General features: G+C 37.2%; 2 protein-coding genes across 3 annotated transcripts in view; one reads left to right on the top strand and one right to left on the bottom strand.

Annotated features, from left to right (window-relative positions):
* Positions 1-18,995, top strand: part of TMC1 (transmembrane channel like 1) — a 261,833-nt gene that overhangs the window by 68,294 nt on the left and 174,544 nt on the right. The gene's annotated exons all lie outside the window — the stretch shown is intronic.
* LOC100936173 (small ribosomal subunit protein uS10-like) lies at positions 10,264-10,623 on the bottom strand. Its single transcript, XM_054520050.2, has one exon. The coding sequence runs from the start codon at positions 10,621-10,623 to the stop codon at positions 10,264-10,266; it is 360 nt and encodes a 119-aa protein (XP_054376025.2).

Raw genomic sequence — 18,995 nt, forward strand, 5'->3', positions numbered from 1 at the left:
AATGTAAAAAAGACTGCATTGACATAATTCAATTCCCACGATCTTCATTTCTTAAGGAATGGACTATTTGGCTGGTATCATTGCTTACAAAAGTGTCTTAAACTTGATGGAGCTTATATTGAGAAATAAAGTTTATATTTTTCGTTTTAATCTTTTAATTATATTTTTCCACAAAATTTTTGAAGTCCTCTCACATATATAAATTTTTGGAATCAGCTTATCAAGTCATGTACATTTACTGCTATATCACACTCTGTTTTGTGAATATTCCAAAATTATAGTCTATGATTTATATTGTTGTGACTATTGCATAATTTACATATCTATATACTGATGATCATATTTTGCAATGTTTTTGTTATTGTTATTCTATTATGAACAGTGCTACTAATATAAATAGTATTTGCCACCTCATACACAGGTGCAAGTTTATTGTAATAGTCTTAGTATTAAATTTTCTGAGTCATAGTTTAGCAAAAGCTCAACTTTTTACAGGATATTGCTGATTGTTCTCCAAAGTAGCTAAGTTATACTCCTATTAGCCGTATATGAGAGATTCTAATCATCTTCATTCTTCAACGTTTACTATTTTCAGACTTACTAATTTTGCCAGAAAAAATACATGACAATTCATACCGGTACCTGTAGTGGTCTTGATTTCCATTTACTCAGAAGACATTGGACTTTTCTTCTTATGTTTATGGGCTATATTTTCCCTTCTTTTATGATATTACTGTTCATGTTTTTGCTCATCTTATTGGGTTACAGGCCATTTTATTTTATTTTTATTTTTTATTTTTTAATTTTTTTTTTGAGATGGAGTCTCACCCTGTCCTGCAGGCTGGAGTGCAGTGGCACCATCTCGACTCACTGCAACCCCCGATGGGCCATTTTATATCCTAACATATGAAGTATCTCTTCAAATCTTTTGCCATTTTTTTCCTGTAGGTGTGCTTGTCCTTTTCTTGTTATAATATAACGGTTCTTTATTTTTGATACTAATCTTTTAGAAAGTGTTCTGTTGGGCTGGGCATGGTGGTTCATGCCTGTAATCCCACTTTGGGAGGCTGAGGTGGGTGGATTACCTGAGGTCAGGAGTTCGAGACCAACCTGGCCAACATGGTGAAACTCCATCTCTACTGAAAATACAAAAATTAGCCCAGTGTGGTGGCGGGTGCCTGTAGTCCCAGCTACTCAGGAGGCTGAGGCAGGAAAATTGCTTGAACCCAGGAGGTGGAGGTTGCAGTGAGCTGAGAGCGTGCCACTGTACTCTAGCCTGGGTGACAGAGTGAGACTCCATCTCAAAAAAAAAAAAAAAAAAAAAAAAAAAAAAAAAGAGAGAGAAAAGAAAGTGCTCTGTCAGTGGCAAATATCTCTTACCACTTTTTTTTAGTTTTCTTTGAAACCTCTTTTAATTAATATAATTTTTTTTATTTTAATGTAGTTTAATTCATCTATTTTTCTTTTTTAATTGTCTTCAGTTTCTTTAGTCTTGTTTTCATAATCTTCTGGATATGAGTCTTGCAAAACATCTTTTGTTAATTTTCTCATGGTTTTTGTTATAATAGTATTTAGACTTATTTTATATATTTATGGTTAATATAAATCAAATTGCATGTTGTTCTTGCTCTAAATTACAGATTCAATAATTTGCAACAAAACCTTATCTCTTTGTAAGTCCTCAAGTTAATTAAGTACTCTGGATATCTTTACATATAAATACTTGTATCAGCTGTCTTCTGTCTTACTATTCCAGTTAAAATCCAGTATCCAGAATAGGGAAAAACCAGCTGAACGTCACCTTTACAGAGATTAATTTTAAGACATAATTTAGGGTGTGCTCCATACTGCCTTGGCTATGTACTAGTCTATATATTCTAGAAGGGTCATATATGTGCACAAATTGATTTATGTAGCCAAAAGCTGCTGCAGTATAAATGTGCCACCAGGATCCATTTCAAAACATTGCTTCCTCTTGCCAGGGTTAGTGCAGCTATGCTTGCTGTCACTCAAGTAACCAGACAATGCCAGCGTCCTTACTCTCAAAAAGACAGTCTTTTCTGAACCATTACAATTGGTGTCTTTTGTCCCTTTCTTTTCACTGATGGAAATCTTTTTTATCATTCCAAATCAAAGATCGCTACCTTCCTATGAGAAGTTTCAATAGAAAGAAACAAATTTATACTTCCTCAGAAAAATAGCACTTTCTTCATATAGCAAGTTTTACTTTCAGAAAAGTTGAGAAAATAAATACTATGTCCCCAAGTTTCCCCTCATTGGAAATTGATTGCTATGTTGAATGTGCTATAGCTTTGCTGCTTAAACCCAAACGCCAAGTGCAGGAGTATCTTCTTTACTAACCCATTTAATTTACCGAGCACACTTAGTGGCTGGTATTTCTTACCTTTCTAAGGGTGCACTCACTTACACTGCCCTCAATATATGTAATTAGGATAAAACCATAGACTGGAAGGCATTAAAAATGAGGCAGGAAAGCACAGGCAGAGTGGGATGAAGCCAGCTTTGCTCAGAATAGGACTTATATGATCAGCTTAGTTTTATTCCAAACATGAGCCCCAAATACAACCCCTTTGACCTGAGTACTGCATCCCTTAAATGGCAAACTGAACATTCATGAAAATTTAATGGTGAGGAAATGAGTACCTTCTTAAGTTTCAGATGGTGAAATGGCACCAGGGGAGCACTTTCAGTGGCAGGCAGAAGTGTGTGGATGTGCTAGATCAAACCTGAAATATTTGTCCCTTCATCCTGCAATCCCTCTCCAAACTAGCCAGCCACTGAGACCTTCTGACAGGACACCCCCAGGATGCCACCCAAAAAAGGTATTTACAAAATCAAGACTGTCTATAGGACACTGTGTCTTTCTGAGAGGTATAAAGGTATTAGAAAACTTTGGAAAGTTTGTTTTACAATTTTTGTTCCCTCTTTTGGAGCTTTCCCTCTTTCATTTTTTTCTGTGGGTAGCTTCCCTTTGTTTCCTGAGAAATTGAGAAGGGTTTAATATCTGTCCACCTTCTTCTTTTTTATGGATGAATGATTTCACCAACTGGTAAGTGCTAAAATTGACCTCGCTTTCACTCAGAAAGACAATGGAGGAAAGGAAAATGCACTGAGATTTCAGCATAGCAACTCAAATGCGGGCTTTATTCCATAGCAGTGACCTATTGTCAGATTGGTGTGTGAGACAGCTTTTAAAAGGGGATGTGTTCTGCTTTCGTTTATGAATTAAGTAAAGTTCTGAATTAAAGTTGAGAAGAGGAAGCCGGTAAAGGCAAGGATAGCAGAGAAAGGAGACATCAAACCCTATTGTTGTAGGATATTTATATGAAGGAATCAGCAATGTGATAAAACACATTTTTGCTTGCTTTGACTTGCCATAGGGTGCATTTTCAGTACTATGTGGATAATGTGTGGCATGTTCATTCATCAGTCATTCTGTGACATTTATGTAGCTTACACTTGGATCTATTTTCAACAACATTTCAGTTCCCCAAAGACAAACTGGCAGAATTTTCAAATAGGAAAAACCTGGACACACACATTTGCTTTTCTGTATAGACTGTCTAGTCCAGATAATCTTGCTATCAGTCATTTTGTTAGCTTACTTATTTAATCTTAGAATGGAAAGTGGAAACAGAGACCTCATTTAGAAATAATCTAGTAAAGCCATCCAGCTTCAGGCCCATATCTTGGGAATCTGAGCAGTACCCTATTTAATATGCTCATTTTATTAACTTTAAACACCTCAGAACATCATTATTGAGAAGGTCATAGCTTTTGAAAAAACAAAAACAAAACAACCACTTCTTGTGAGGCGCTACGCATCTTTCCAAAGAAGCTCCTGGAAATGGCCCAAACTTTCATATTAGCTCTTAACAGGATGGTGTGGTTTTTCATTGGTAAGAACAGGATTCTAATCTTATGGAAGATGGTAGATTTCAACACCTTAGCATTTTTCTCAACCTTGGGATCTTCAAGTTCCCCAGGCTATTTAAGTAGTTATAGTGCTGGCAAACTTTTTAAGTGCCCAACAGTTTTTACAAAAACTTGTAATAAATCTGCTCAGGCTATCTTAATTGCCAACCATCTCATTAAGCAAGTCAAACTAGAATGGATTATTCCTACTGTTTATTAGTGCTGCATATTATTTATCATTTATTAACCTTATTGCACTCACATAGCAGGTATTTTAAAGTTTAATAGCTTTATTTTAATTATGAGTGTAATATATGCTGTTGCAGAAAATATGTAAACTTTAGAGAAAATATACTAAATGATGCACTGATGAAAACACAGAATCCCACCACAAAAATATCATTATCACCATTTGGGTATTCTCTTCCAAACTTTTTATATGAGAGTTATGTTTGGTTTATACATAATAAAATGGGTAAAAATCAATAAATAGAAAGCAAATGTTTTTAAGACAATACTTGGGCTTCATAAGAATGGAAAAAAATGATAGACTTGCCTGATGTGGTTTACATAATGTCACAATATCATAACAATAGCTCCATTATTGAGTGTCTATTATGTGCCAGGTTCTGTACAATGTTCAGTGATGAGTCGCTGTGATGACTAGAGGTAAAGGAAAGATAAGTGATGCCTTACTATGATGACTTCCAACAAGCTATGAAGGGATAGAACAAGCCTTTTTTTTTAACTTTTATTTTAGGCTTGGGAGTACATATGAAGATTTGTTACACAGGTAAACATGTGTCACAGGGGTTTGTTGTGCATATTATTTCATCACCCAGGTACATATGCCCAGAACCCAATAGTTTAGGCATCTTTTCTCCTCATCTCCCTCATTCTATCCTCCCCCCTCACATAGACCCCAGTGTCTGTTGTTTCCTTCTTTGTGTTCATAAGTTCTTATGATTATCGTACTTATAAATGAGAACGTGGTATTTGGTTGTCTGTTTCTGCATTAGTTGGCTAAGGATAAGGTCCTCTAGCCCCATCCATGTTCCCACATAAGACATAATCTCGTTCTTTTTTTATGGCTGCATGGTATTTCATGGTGTATTTTTTATATATATATATATACACACACACATATATATCACATTTTCTTTATTCAGTCGGGACAGAACAAGTCAACTGGCAAGTCCATTGCTCAGCTTGTTGAAATACTCTGCACAGAACACAAGGAAAAACTGTTTTCATGAGGTGGCCCATGAAGAGATGAAGCAAGGCAAATTTATCTGCCTGGATAACCTCCTGTATGCTGTTTTCACTCCATGGAGAGTCAACACAACACACTTCTGAGTTGTATTATCAAGCTCCTTCAACAGGGCATTGCTGTAAGATCCTAGATCCCACACTCCATGATGTGATGTTTTAGCCAAGTCTGGAAGTAGCACAGGCCCTAAAATCTCACGATTGCAGGTTGTCAACTCTGCTGTAGGCTTGCCACTTCAAGGGCAAGTGGTTGATTGGGGCTGGGATTTGGGCAGAGCCATAGAAAGGAAGGGAACATTCAAGGGAATTTGATGATGTGCATGATGTCTCTGTCTGATACAAAAAGAAAAAAACTCTGAAAACATTTGATACATAGAAATACTAGTATTTGGTGAGATTGAATGTGGGAAGATGAGGGATAAGAAGGTATTAAGAATGACTCCCAAGTTTCTGACTTGGTCAGTCGAGTAGAAGGGAAATTTTTTAAAATTTTTATTTTTAAAATTTCAGTAAGTTTTTGGGGAACAGGTGGTGTTTGGTTACATGAATAAGTTCTTTAGTGGTGATTTCTGAGATTTTGGTGCACCCACCACCTAAGCAGGGTACACTATACCCAATGTGTAGTCTCTTATCCCTCACCACCCCCCACCCTTTCCCTTGACTCCTTAAAGTCCACTGTAACATTCTTATGCCTTTGTGACCTCATAATTTAGCTCCCAATTATGAGTGAGAACATATGATGTTTGGTTTTCCACTCCCAAGTTGCTTCACTTACAATAACAGTCTCCAATTCATGCCAACATCTATTATTTTTTGATTTTTTGATTATGACCATTGTTGCAGGAGGGAGATGGTATCCCGTTATGGTTTTGATTTGTATTTCCCTGATAATTAGTGATGCTGAACATTCTTCCATATGCTTATTGGCCATTTGCATATCTGAGTAGAAGGAAATTCTAATAAATAAAACAGGAAGGCAGCAGAAAGAGGTTTGTTTGAGATATGGCTTGATTATTTGCAAGATATTTGCTGTAGCTTAGGAGAGAGGTGGATGTTGGTGATACTGATTTTGTCATCTGTGAGTTAAGGTTTCTAAAATCACGTGGCTTCCTAGGGAAAGCATATAGAATGACAAGGGAAGATGGCTAGATGGCTAGTAATGGCACGCTGAACAACTTCAGCATTTAGAGGTGGGTGGAGGAGGATAAGCCCATGGAAGAAACAGAAGGGATGGGCTAGCGAGGTGAGAGGAGAAGCTAAGGGAGTAGACAGTCGCCAGAGGGAGGGCGGGATCAGTGAAGAACCTTAGTTTGTTGCAAAGAAATAACCTGCAATGCGGACCGACCTGGGGAATGTCTGTAAAAATGATGATAATTCTGAATTGTAATTTCAAATGTAATTGTATTGAAATCTCCCTCTGTCTTTGTCTCATCATAATTTGAAGCAGGTTAACTACATATTAGCTAGAAAAAGCCCTTTGAAATTTTCCTTCTATGTGTCAATAGATTCTGTGATTTTTTTTAAAGTAGAAACTGCCTATTGGTAAAATAGCACTTAATTGAGATAATGCTTGTGAAAGCCATTTCTAAACTTTGAATTGACATACAAAATGAAGGTGGCAATCATCACCATGTTGCTATACTGTCTTTGGCCATATAAAATTTTTTTCAACAATACAAAGATAAGTCTTGTACAAATTCTTCAAAATTCTAAGTTTGTGGTACTTTAAGAATGTTTTACTATATATAAAGATGAATAGATAGCATTTCCTACAATAAATAAATAATTTATATGTCGATGTGTTGGGATTATAAATTCTCATAGAAATTCACTTTATTAATTCATTTATTCATCTGATCACAGTTCATTCAGCAAACAATTTGTTTTGTTCTTTTTAAGTGCTCTGGGAAGAAGGAGGTGTGACAGAGTCCCTTCTCTCAAAGCGTTTATAGATTAATATGTTTGGGGAAAGTACAGAACAATTATTGAAACAAAACCAGAGTCAGGCACATTGCTATGCAAGCTATAGAGAGCCTATGAAAATTAGGAACATTGACACATTTGTTCCTAACCTGGTTTGTGCTTTCAGGATTCCTCTGAAGTGGCAGCACTCCTTGGGTTTGAAATGTTCGTCAGTAATGACTGATGGACATCAACAGGTGAATAGACACACAAAAAACCTATAAAACTTACATACCATAGGTTACTATTCAACAATAAAAATATTGTGGCACTATTCACAATAGCAAAGACTTGGAACCAACCCAAATGTCCAACAATGATAGACTGGATTAAGAAAATGTGGCATATATACACCATGGAATACTATGCAGCCATAAAAAATGATGAGTTCATGTCCTTTGTAGGGACATGGATGAAATTGGAAATCATCATTCTCAGTAAACTATCGCAAGGACAAAAAACCAAACACCGCATGTTCTCACTCATAGATGGGAATTGAACAATGAGAACACATGGACACAGGAAGGGGAACATCACACTCCGGGGACTGTTGTGGGGTGGGGGGAGGGGGGAGGGATAGCATTAAGAGATATACCTAATGCTAAATGGTGAGTTAATGGGTGCAGCATACCAGCATGGCACATGTATACATATGTAACTAACCTGCACGTTGTGCACATGTACCCTAAAACTTAAAGTATAATAATAATAAAAAAAAGGAAAGAAAGAAAAAAAACAATAAAAAGAAAAACTGTTGATACATCTAACAATGTAGATGAATCTTAAAAGCATTATGCTATTCCTTTGGCTGATGAAATGGTGACACTCCTTTATTTCCCTTTCTTTCATCCCACTTTTAAAATCAGCCTTAGTATACTTTAGGCACAATATACTATATACATTTAAAATGACAATTTGACAAGTTTTGACAAATGTATATACATTATAAAAATCATGATAAAGATTTCCGCCACCTCAAAATGTTTCCTCATGCCTTCTTGGAATAAATCCACACATTCCTTCATTCTCTACACCCCACCACCCATATACTCTACCTCTAGACCCAAGCAATTGCTAGTCTGCTTTTTGTCGGTGTAGATTAGTTTGTATTTTCTAGAATTTCATATTAATGGAAATGTACAGTAAGTACTCTTTTGTGCCTGACTTCTTACATTTAGTATAGTGCTTTCAAGATTCACCCACATTGTTGGGTGTATCAATAATTTGTTTCTTTTTATTGCTGAGTAGCACTCTATTGTATACATGGTTCACAGTTTATCCATTCACCAGTTAATGGACATTCCAGTTGTTTTATATTTGGGGCTGTTACGAATAAAGCTGATATGAACATTTGAATAGAAGTCTGTGTGAATGTTTGGATTGGAATTGCTGGGTTGTACAGTAAGTGTTTGATTAACTTCATAAGAAACTGCCAAATGATTTTCCAAAGCGGCTATATATAATTTTGCATTTTCACCAGCAGTGTATGAGATTTCCAGTTGATCCTCATCCTCATCAAAACCTGGAATTAAGAGTGAATCTTTTAAATTTTAGCCTTTTGAGAAAATGTGTAGTGGTACTTTATTGTGGTTTTAGTTCGCACTTCCCTAATGACTAATGATGTTTAACATGCTTTTATATCTTCTTTTGTCTCCATCTATTCTTTGTTCTTCATTCTCTTTTCTTCCTTTAGATTAAGTATTTTTTATTTTATTCCATTTTCACTATTGGTATATTATCTATAAATTTTTTGTTGTTGTTCCACTTTAGTGGGTTTACAATATAAATCTTTAACTTATCACAGTCTATCATCAAATAATGTTATAACCCTTACATATGTTTTAGGAACCTTACAATGGTAAAAATATCATTTCCCCATCCTGTACTTGCTGCTATTGTTTTCAGGCATTTTATTCCATATATATTATAAACTCTACAATCTATCATTATTACTTTTGGTTTAAATATTAAATTATCTTTAAAAGAGATTTTTAAAAATAAGAAAATAGTCTTTCATATTTTCCCATGTATTTGCCATTTTTATTGTTTTTTTTTTTTTCTTCTATATTTAAGATCCAAATTTCTCTCTGGTATACTTTTCCTTCTGCCTGAATAACTACCTTTAGTATTTTTTTGTAGTACAGATCTGTTGGCAATGATTCTCTGAACTTTTGTATGTCTGAAAAAGCCTTTAGCTAATTTTTGAAAGAAGTTTTTTGATGGACATATGATATGGTTTGGCTCTGTGTCTCCATCTAAATCTCATTTTGAATTGTAATCCTGATGATCCCCATGTGTCAAGGGTGGGACCAGGTGGAGGTAATTGGATCATGAGGGCCATTTGCCCCATGCTGTTCTCCTAATAATGAGTGAGTCTCATGAGATCCGATGGTTTTATAAGTGTCTGACATTTCCCCTGCTTGCACTTCTCCTTTCTGCCACCTTGTGAAGCAGGTGCCTGTTTCCCCTTCACCTTCTGCCATGATTGGAAGTTTCATGAGGTCTCCCCAGCCTTGCTGAACTGTTAGTCAATTAAACCTCTTTCCTTTATAAATTACCCAGTCTCAGGTATTTCTTCATAGCAGCATGAGAATGGACTAACACAGTACCTACAATTACAGGTTGCTAGTCCCTTTTTTCCCTTCAGTGCTTTAAGGATTTCACTCTTCCGTAGTTTCTGATGAGTAGTCTGACCATTCCTAACTTTGTGCCATTATTTTCTCATTTTTTTCTGACTCTCCCTTCTGGGACTCCAATTACAAATATCCTAGACTTCCTAACTTTGGGAGGTCAAGAGATCGAGACCATCCTGGCCAACGTGGTGAAACCCAGTCTCTACTAAATATACAAAAAATTAGCCAGGCGTGGTGGTGGGTGCCCGTAGTCCCAGCTGCTTGGGAGGCTGAGGCAGGAGAATGGCATGAACCCGGGAGGGGGGGCCTGCAGTGAGCTGAGATCGCGCCACTGTACTCCAGCCTGGGCGATAGACCGAGACTCCATATCAAAAAAAAAAAAACCATTCAAAAGGTTACTGATGCTTGTTTCATTTTTTTTTTTAATTTTTCAACTGGTAATTAATTTATTGAAATAGCTGACTTAAACGTCTACAATGGTGACTTCCATCTCAACTCCTGGCTCAATACTTATGGAAGTAATCTGCTTAACAATCTCAGAAGGACTGTGCAAGTCAATGAGTCGCTTGTGGATTCTCATCTGGAAATGATCCCATGGCTTAGAACCTTCACCACATGGAGTTTTTTCTTGTGTGATTCTCAAAGTCTTAGTAGGCATTTGAACTGGTCTTTTCACTTTGAGATTCTTTTCCTTTGCTCCTCTGATCAAGTCAGCACACACCTTCCCCAGGGATTTTACGTTGCAGCTTGTTAGAGTGATTCGAATTCGGTGAATTGCCATCTTCGGCTCCAGGGGTGTTTTTCCAGTATCCTTAAAAGCCATGACTGCTGCGCAGCTTCCTGACCTACTTGTTCCAGCAAGAGCGAACAGTAGTGAGTCAGGAGCAGGTGCGGGCGGATCAGAGTTCCGCACCACCTACGACCACCTCTTCCTCAAAGAGGTGTTTCATGTTTTAAAACCTTAATTTCCTTCTGTTTCATTTTGGATAATATCTGTCTTCAAGTTTGGTGCTTTTTTTTTGGGCCAATATCTAATCTAAAGTTTATCCTATCCAGTATGTTTCTCATTTCAAATATTGTATTTTCTATCTGCAGAGTTTAATTTGTATTTGAAAACATTTTTTATCTTTCTCATTGTCTTAAACGTTTGGAGTATACTTATAATAATTGTTTTACTGTTGTTATCTGTTACTTCTATCATTTATGAAATTACTATATCTGCTTCTATTGATTGATTTGATTACTATTTTGGTTGGGAGGCAATATTTTCCCTACTTCTTTGATTACTTGGTAATTTTTTTATCAAAGAAAATTTATAAAAGTAGACTTCATTTACAATTAGACATAATGAATTTTACATTTTTGTGTCCTGGATTTTTCTGTATTCCTTTAAATATTGTTGGATTTCTTTTTTTTTTTCCCCCAGGATGCAGATAAGTTTCTTGGAATTAGCTGGATGCTTTTGAGATTTGCTTTTAAGATTTGTTAGGGTGAATTCAGAGCAGGGCTACTTTGATCTAGGAAATAGCCCTCTGAAGGGTCTCTGATTCTTGTAAGGTCTGGACACTGTTCTGCGTACTCCTTTCTGATAGTTCTTTCCCTGGCCTTAGTAGTTACCACACATCTATGCATATAGCAGTATTCAGCCAAAGTTTGAAAGGATTCAAAGATCTCCAGAGCTCTCTCTGTATCACTGTTTCTGTTATTCTATCCCACAAATTCTAAGTGTGTGAAACTCCCTGAAATCAGAACTATGTCTCCTCAACTCAGTGAGACCACAAGCCACTGTTTGGGTTTCCCCTGCCCATGTTGCAGCCTAGAAACTCTCCTCAGGCAAAAAGATCAGGCAACATCGGGGTCATCTCATTTCCTTCCCTTTCAGAGATCACTTAATTGCCTATTGAACAATGCCTGAAGAAAGATGTTTCATATATTTTGTCTGGCTTTCTAGTTGCTTAAGGTGAGAAGGTAAATGCATTCCTAGTTACTGCATTGTGGCTGGGAGCAGAATTCCAATACTGTTTTTTTATAATATGCTTTTACTTAATTATTTGAGGATTCTCTTTAGTTATCATAATTTTACATAATATAAACAGGTAAATGAGAATATCTTCAAAATATATTTTTCAGTTTTGGGGTGGTTCTCTCAGTTCTGGTTTTTGCCAAATATAATAGATTTTTAGTATCTGAGTTCCATATGACAAAATTTATAAATCTTGGGTGTATCCATATGGTATGTTATAATCGGAAAAGATAGATGAAATTCCACTTTTGTCTGATGTCTTTATAGGTCTTGGAGAGACTTGAAGAAGGGTTGTAAAGTCCATAACTTTACAATGAGACAAAATTAAAAGAATCCAAACCAAAATTGTCCTAGACGATGAAAAATATCGCTATGCAGAAGCCAAATCTCTTAAGCTCCTCCGCCGTGTCAGTCATGACACAGTCTATAGTTTAACAATTGTTTCAATTTGGAAATTAATTTTTAGTACTAATTTAAATATTTCATATTAGTATATGAGAATTCTTCCTTCTGTTCAGGCTGTGGTATGAGGAAAAGTCAGTTCCCATCAATGCAGATTCATATCTACCAGCACAGTGATTAAATTATCCTCATATCCTCTTGTGTTTGAACAAGCTGTGTACTTTTAATTTTAATGGATTTAACACAATATTCAATATATATTGATTACTGAGTACAACAAAAAGTGTAATAGGCAGTCCTTGAGAAGCTCATAATCTATTTGGGCAGATGGAACAAATACTTAGAAAAATTAAAAGCTAGTTTAGGACCACAATAAAAAAAAAATTGGGGTGCAGGATATAAAGTATCAATTGAACTGTAGAGGCAATATATACTATGTATTTTTTCACCTGGGTGAGAGGGCAAGACTCCATCTAAAAAAAAAAAAAAAAACTATGGTTTTTCACTATAACTAAACATTTCATCTCTTTCAGTCTAACTTACTCATCTACAAAATGGAGATAATACCTGACATACGGGTAGAGTTCCATAAATCCTAGCTTCTATTCCTTAACTCTTTTAACTCTTTTCTTCCTTCCTTCTTTCTAGCTAATTTTTAACTCTCTATCCTAGACAACTTTTGCTAAACGTGTATAACATGTAGTACCTACGCATAGGAATATGTTTTTATAGAACAGAATTATTGAAAACAGCTTCTTACATTTCTGTTATTTTTTCAAAGGCAAGAATTCATGTATTCCTTCTGAGCCAAGTACATGCAATAAAAAGTGAGAGAGATTCAGAAATTCTGATGATTATTCTCCCAAGAAGGGTGCTTGCTAAAGTGAGGGTCTTGCAGGCACAGAAGGAGCTGATAGGGTGAACTGTTGGGGTGTTACAAAAGGCATTCGGGAAAATATGTAATCTAAGTCAATAAATCATAGAGTGAAGATTCCCTCAGGGAAAAAGGGAGTGGTTCTGAAGAACTTACAAGTTTTTCCAGGCAATAGCCACAGATGCTAGCACAAGGGCATGATGGCCACATAGTGTGAGCAAAAGTGCTTAACTTTTTGCCCTTCTTCTAATATTTACTCTATTAGCCCAGACAACATGAGATCCAGAAGCCTCATGATGAGTGGAGAAGGAAACATAAATCAGAAGAAATGGTCAAAAAGATGCCTATATTCACTTCTGCACTTAGGTCTCCAAGCCTCAATTCCTGGCATGAGTAGGTAGAGGAGAGGAGCTTGGAATAGGATGTGAGATTACAGTTTTAATATAGACTGGACTGGATATTTGAATACCTGAAAATGAATCTGAATTCTCAAAATGAGGTGGTTCCTACAACTGAAAATAACAAGAAAGCTACAGGATCTCCTGCCATGTTATCCAGGGGTGGAAAAGTGAAATTCAATGGAGCCAGATTAAAGATGGAGTTTGGGCCGGGAGCGGTGGTTCATGCCTATAATCCCAGAACTTTGAGAAGCCAAGGTGGGCAGATTACTTGAGGCCAGGATTTCAAGACCAGCCTGGCCAACATGGTGAAACCCCATCTCTAATAAAAATAAAAAATTAGCCAGGTGTGGTGGCATGTGCCTGTAGTCCCAGCTACTGGGGTGGGTGAGGCGTGAGAATCACTTGAACCTGGGAAGGGGAGGTTGTGGTGAGTCAAGATTGCGCCACTGCACTCCAGCCTGGGCAACAGAGCAAGACCCTGTGTGACCCTGTGTGCAAAAACAGACAAACAAACAAACACCATGTGGAGTTTGTTTACTCTTTAAACAAATATCCTTCACGTATTGAACTGAACTATAATTATAGTTAGTAGGGCACATAGCAGGTTTTAATAAGATATCTAGTTCTTCCTCTAAAGGTAACTCGTTAGAACTTTTATGCAAAAGAGGTAAAGAATTTCTAATGGGGCAGCTAATCCACTCTTTTGCGCACTCTGTTCTGCTCATGATCTGATGTTAGTCGGGGTTTCTATTTGTGATTCCTGGGCCTTAACTGCTGATGACAGAGTTCAAAATCATTGCTTTCTAACTTTGAGAATGACTGCCTAATATGACATCATTTTCTACCCCTGAGTGCTAATAGTCAACCTTATTCCTCCTGCCTGTCCTTCTCCTTGAGGAGGAAGATCATCAACGCACTGTGTGGATTGAAGTGGCTTCATACCCTTTTGATGTTAATGTTCTCCTTTGCTTAAAGTCTGAACTGAATATGGATCCCTCATTTATGAAGCACCATGACACTTCCTGGGTAATGAACAATTAAACAGACTTCTCAGCAATAGTGACTATTTTTTTGATTTTTCACTTCATGGACAATATTGTATGCAAGTTAAATTTGCAACTAGCTTGAGGCTTCACACATGGTGATTTTGAGAAATTGAATTTTCCACCTCAAATGTATTTCCTTTTCCTTGAACTTTACATTCAGGTCAGCTGTCCAGTTCTTAAACAACGGGTTTTGGAGAGGCAATGAGTAATACAATAGCATTTTCTCCTTCAATTCTATCTGCCTTTGAAAAAAATAACCTTTTATTTTTGATTCAAAGAAGAGAGGAGTTTTCTTGTCTTTCTACATCTGTTCCGACTCCTCCAAATGCACAAAAATTTTTTCAGAGCATTCCAGAGTTTCTCAGACTGCACATATAAGATTTTGCATATAGATACATCTTGGCCATAATAACCTTCTACTGAATTAGTAGAAAATAGATTTATTCTAGGTTTTCATATCTTTATGGCAATATGAATAGACAAGGCTCTTCTTGCAAAAATATCTCCTGAACTGTGCAAGAGATGCTTGGAAGACCCAGTCAAAATTACGAAGTATCCCAAGTTTGTATCCTCCTGTGGCTTCCCTGTATTACAATAACGCCATTCTGATCCAGGTTCCAGTACTCTCAACCCTTGTCCTTCCCTTTTCATTTTAGCTTGCATTCATCCAAGTATTTGGATGAAAATTATCAATACCTTATATAAGAACGTATGGGAGGCTGAGGTGGGCGGATCACGAGGTCGGGAGATCAAGACCATCCTGGTTAACACAGTTAAACCCTGTCTCTACTAGAAAAATACAAAAAATTAGCCTTGCATGGTGGCACCTGTGGTCCCAGCTACTTGGGAGGCTGAGGCAGGAGAATCGCTTGAACCTGGGAGGCGGAGGTTGCAGTGAGCCAAGATCACGCCACCGCACTCCAGCCTGGGTGACAGAGCGAGACTCATCTCAAAAACAAACAAACAAAAAGAATGTAAATGATTGGGAGTTAAAATTATGCTTTTCAGTTTGCAGCCATGGATCATATTTTCTTGCCTTGCCTGATTCCTAGAGTCTCACTCCATGATGTTTCCTCTTTATTATAAAGATTAGATGGTTTTGCCTTGCTGCCATGTGACATTTATACTTCCCAAGCAGCTGTGTCATCTTCTTTTACCGTTTAAACTTAGTTTTACTCTAAGTCCACATCTAAACTGTTTGTCTGCATACCCAGCACGTTTTCCACCCTCTACATTTTATTTGACTGGAGTAATCACCTTAGCCTCTCTAGGTCTTTGCTTATCATCACTCTGCTCATTCTTTAAGCCTCACTTGATTACTGCCTCCTCTGTGATGCTTTCCTGGATTTCCTCAGTAAGACATAGTTTCTCCCTTTCATACTTCTGTGGTATTAAGTATGCACCAGTTACATGTGACTCATCTCCAAGTGCTTTGACATGGAGATATTATTTATGCTCCTTATATAACTACTGACCACTTTTTTCCAGACTAAATATTGAAACACTTGGCCAGATAATTTTTCTTAATTTTGAGTTTCCTTTTATACTTTTTAAAACAAATTTTGAAATTAAATTACATTTTGTTAGGTTGCAAATCTGAAAAAGTCCAAGGATGAGGTGAGTTTGTTGTGGTCAGTTGGCTAGTTGCTAAACTCACAGCTGGTTTGTGTCTGCTGACCAGCACATTATTGGCCTAGAGAAAGTCTACATGGGGAACCAGATTATGATGCAAACGTTGCTTGATCAAGAGCAAAACAGGTTGGTAGACTCGAGGGACAAGTTCAGCTAGGTCTGATGGAATATTCCAGTTTTGCCAACAGAAGGAAAAACATTGGAAGGGCTTATCTTCCCCAGGATCTGGATCTGTTTCCACTGGGTAACATTTAATAAGCACTAACATGGTCTCCTCTTTCAATTGCCATTTCCTGTGCTTCTTTTTCCAACTACTACATCTCCTTTGACACATTTTCTTTTTCTTTTCTTTTCTTTTTTTTTTTTTTTTTTTTTTTTTTTTTGAGATAGAGTCTTGCTCTGTCACCCAGGCTGGAGTACAGTGGTACGATCTTAGCTCACCGCAACCTCCACCTCCCCGGTCCAAGCGATTCTCCTGCCTCAGCCTCCTGAATAGCTGGGATCACAGATGTGCGCCACCACACTCAGCAATTTTTTTTTTATTTTTATTTTATTTTTAGTAGATACAGGGTTTCACCATGTTGGCCAGGCTGGTCTTGAACTCCTGACCTCAGGTAATCCACTGACCTCGGCCTCCTAGTGTGCTGGGATTACAGGTGTGAGCCACTGTGCCTGGCCTCTTTTTCTTTAAGTGTATCAATACCATCATTTTGGCTACTTATTCTGCCCTGGGAGCCATTCTGTCTCTTTAGGAAGTTTTTGCATGTATCAGATCTCATCTTTTATGTTTTGTTGTTTAATAGCATTTAAAGGATTTTGTTTTGTGTTTTTTAAATGATTTGAAAACAAGTGTGCTCACTAATTAATAAACAACAGATTCAAACTTTTGTTGCTTTTTCAAGAAAAAAATGAAAAATCCTGTAACAATATACCTTAGCCATAAAACACTTGTAATCAGCACTCCTCCAGAAATTTCAGGATGTAAGTTATCTCAATGATTATACTAGAAAATCTTGGAAAGCAGGGATATGGCTAACTTTTTATAACATGTATCCCTACTACCACAACAAGAGTTAAGACTTAATAAATACAGTCATGTGTTGCTTAACAACTGGGATATGTTCTTGTAACCACCCAACGGGTTCATTTTGCCTACTACCTGGATACAGCCAATTTATCAAGAACCAGGAATTGCAGTAGAGAAAGAGTTTAATTCATACAGAGCCAGCTGAATGGGACACTAGAGTTCTATTACTCAAGTCAGTCTCCCTGAAAATTCAGAGGGTAGGGTTTTTCAAGGATAGTTTGAAGGGCCAGGGAATGGTGCTGCTGATTGGTTGGAGATACAATCACAGGGATGTGGAAAATGGTCCTCATGCATTTCTGAAGTCCACTCCTTTTCTTAGTTCCTGCTTAGCGGAGGTGTTAGAATTTGCTTCTTGGTGGGGCCACAGGACTGGTTGGTGGGTCCAGGTGGGGCCACTGGTTGTCAGAATGCAAAAACCTGAAAAGACGTCTCAAAAGACCAATCTTAGGTTCTATAATAGTGATGTTATTTGCAGGAGTAATTGGGGAAGTTGCAAATCTTGTGGCTAATTTGTTAGTCCTACAAAGGCAGCCTAGTCCCCAGGAAAGAAGGGGGTTTATTGAAGGAAAGGGCTGTTATCATCTTTGTTTCAAAGTTAAACTATAAACTAAGTTCCTCCCAAAGTTAGTTGGACCTATCCCCAGGAATGGAGAAGGGCAGCTTGGGGGTTAGAAACAAGGTGAAATCTGTTAGTTCAGATCTCTTTCACTGTCATAATTTTGTCACTGTTACGTTTGCAAAGGTGGTTTCACTGTAGACTTTATAAACACCATATACTTAGACTATACTAAGTTTATTAAAAATATTTTTCTTTCTTTAGTAACAAATTAACCTTAGCTTACTATAAATTTTTTACTTTTTAAAGTTTTTAATTTTTTTGAACTTTTGACTCTTTTGTAATAACAGCATGAAACACACTTTGTACAACTGTACAAACATATTTTCTTTATATACTTATTCTATAAGTGCTTTCTATTTTTATTTTTTCCCTTTAAACGTTTTAATTTAAATGAAGACACAAACACATTACCCTAGGCCTACACAGGGTCTGGATCATCAATGTCACTATCTACCATCTCCACATCTTGTCCCACTGGAAGATCTTCATGGACAATAACACGAAGCTCTCATCTCCTGTGTTAACAATGCCTTCTTCTGGAATACCTCCTGAAGGACCTGCCTGAGGCTGTTTTATAGTTAATTTCCTTTTTTACAGGTAGAAGGAGTACACTCTAAAATAACGATTAAGAGTATTGTACAATAAATACTTACACCGGTAACAGAGTCTGTTATTATCATTATCAAGTATTATGTACTATACCTAATTGTGCTACATTTTTGTATGCCTGGCAGTGCAGTAGGTGTGTTTCACCAGGATCACCACAAACATATGAGTAATATGTTGAGCTATGACATTACCAGAGCTACCATGTTGATATAAACAGGAGACAGGGAAATACTGGGTAGAAGAGGGCAGTCCCCTGGCAAAAGCCTTACTCCCAAGCCTGGAAACCTGCAGCCTTAAATGGGAATAGGCATTCCTGTTTGTGCACCCAAATGTTGCCTTTTGGCCTGCCACGCCCCTCTGTCCCGTACCCATATAAACCCTAAATCCCAGGCTTGATGAGCAGATGAGCAGACAAACAGAAGAGCAGAGGAGCAGAAGAGTGGTGCTGCAGAGAAAGAGAGAAGAGAAGGAGCATCTGAATGTCAAGAGGAGTTTGGATGGG

Source organism: Pongo abelii, chromosome 13, assembly GCF_028885655.2.
Source record: "Pongo abelii isolate AG06213 chromosome 13, NHGRI_mPonAbe1-v2.0_pri, whole genome shotgun sequence".
NCBI lineage: Eukaryota > Metazoa > Chordata > Mammalia > Primates > Hominidae > Pongo > Pongo abelii.

Bases quoted from the DNA above. Each gene is read 5' to 3' on its own strand.
- LOC100936173 (XM_054520050.2), bottom strand. From the start codon at position 10,623: ATGGCTTTTAAGGATACTGGAAAAACACCCCTGGAGCCGAAGATGGCA.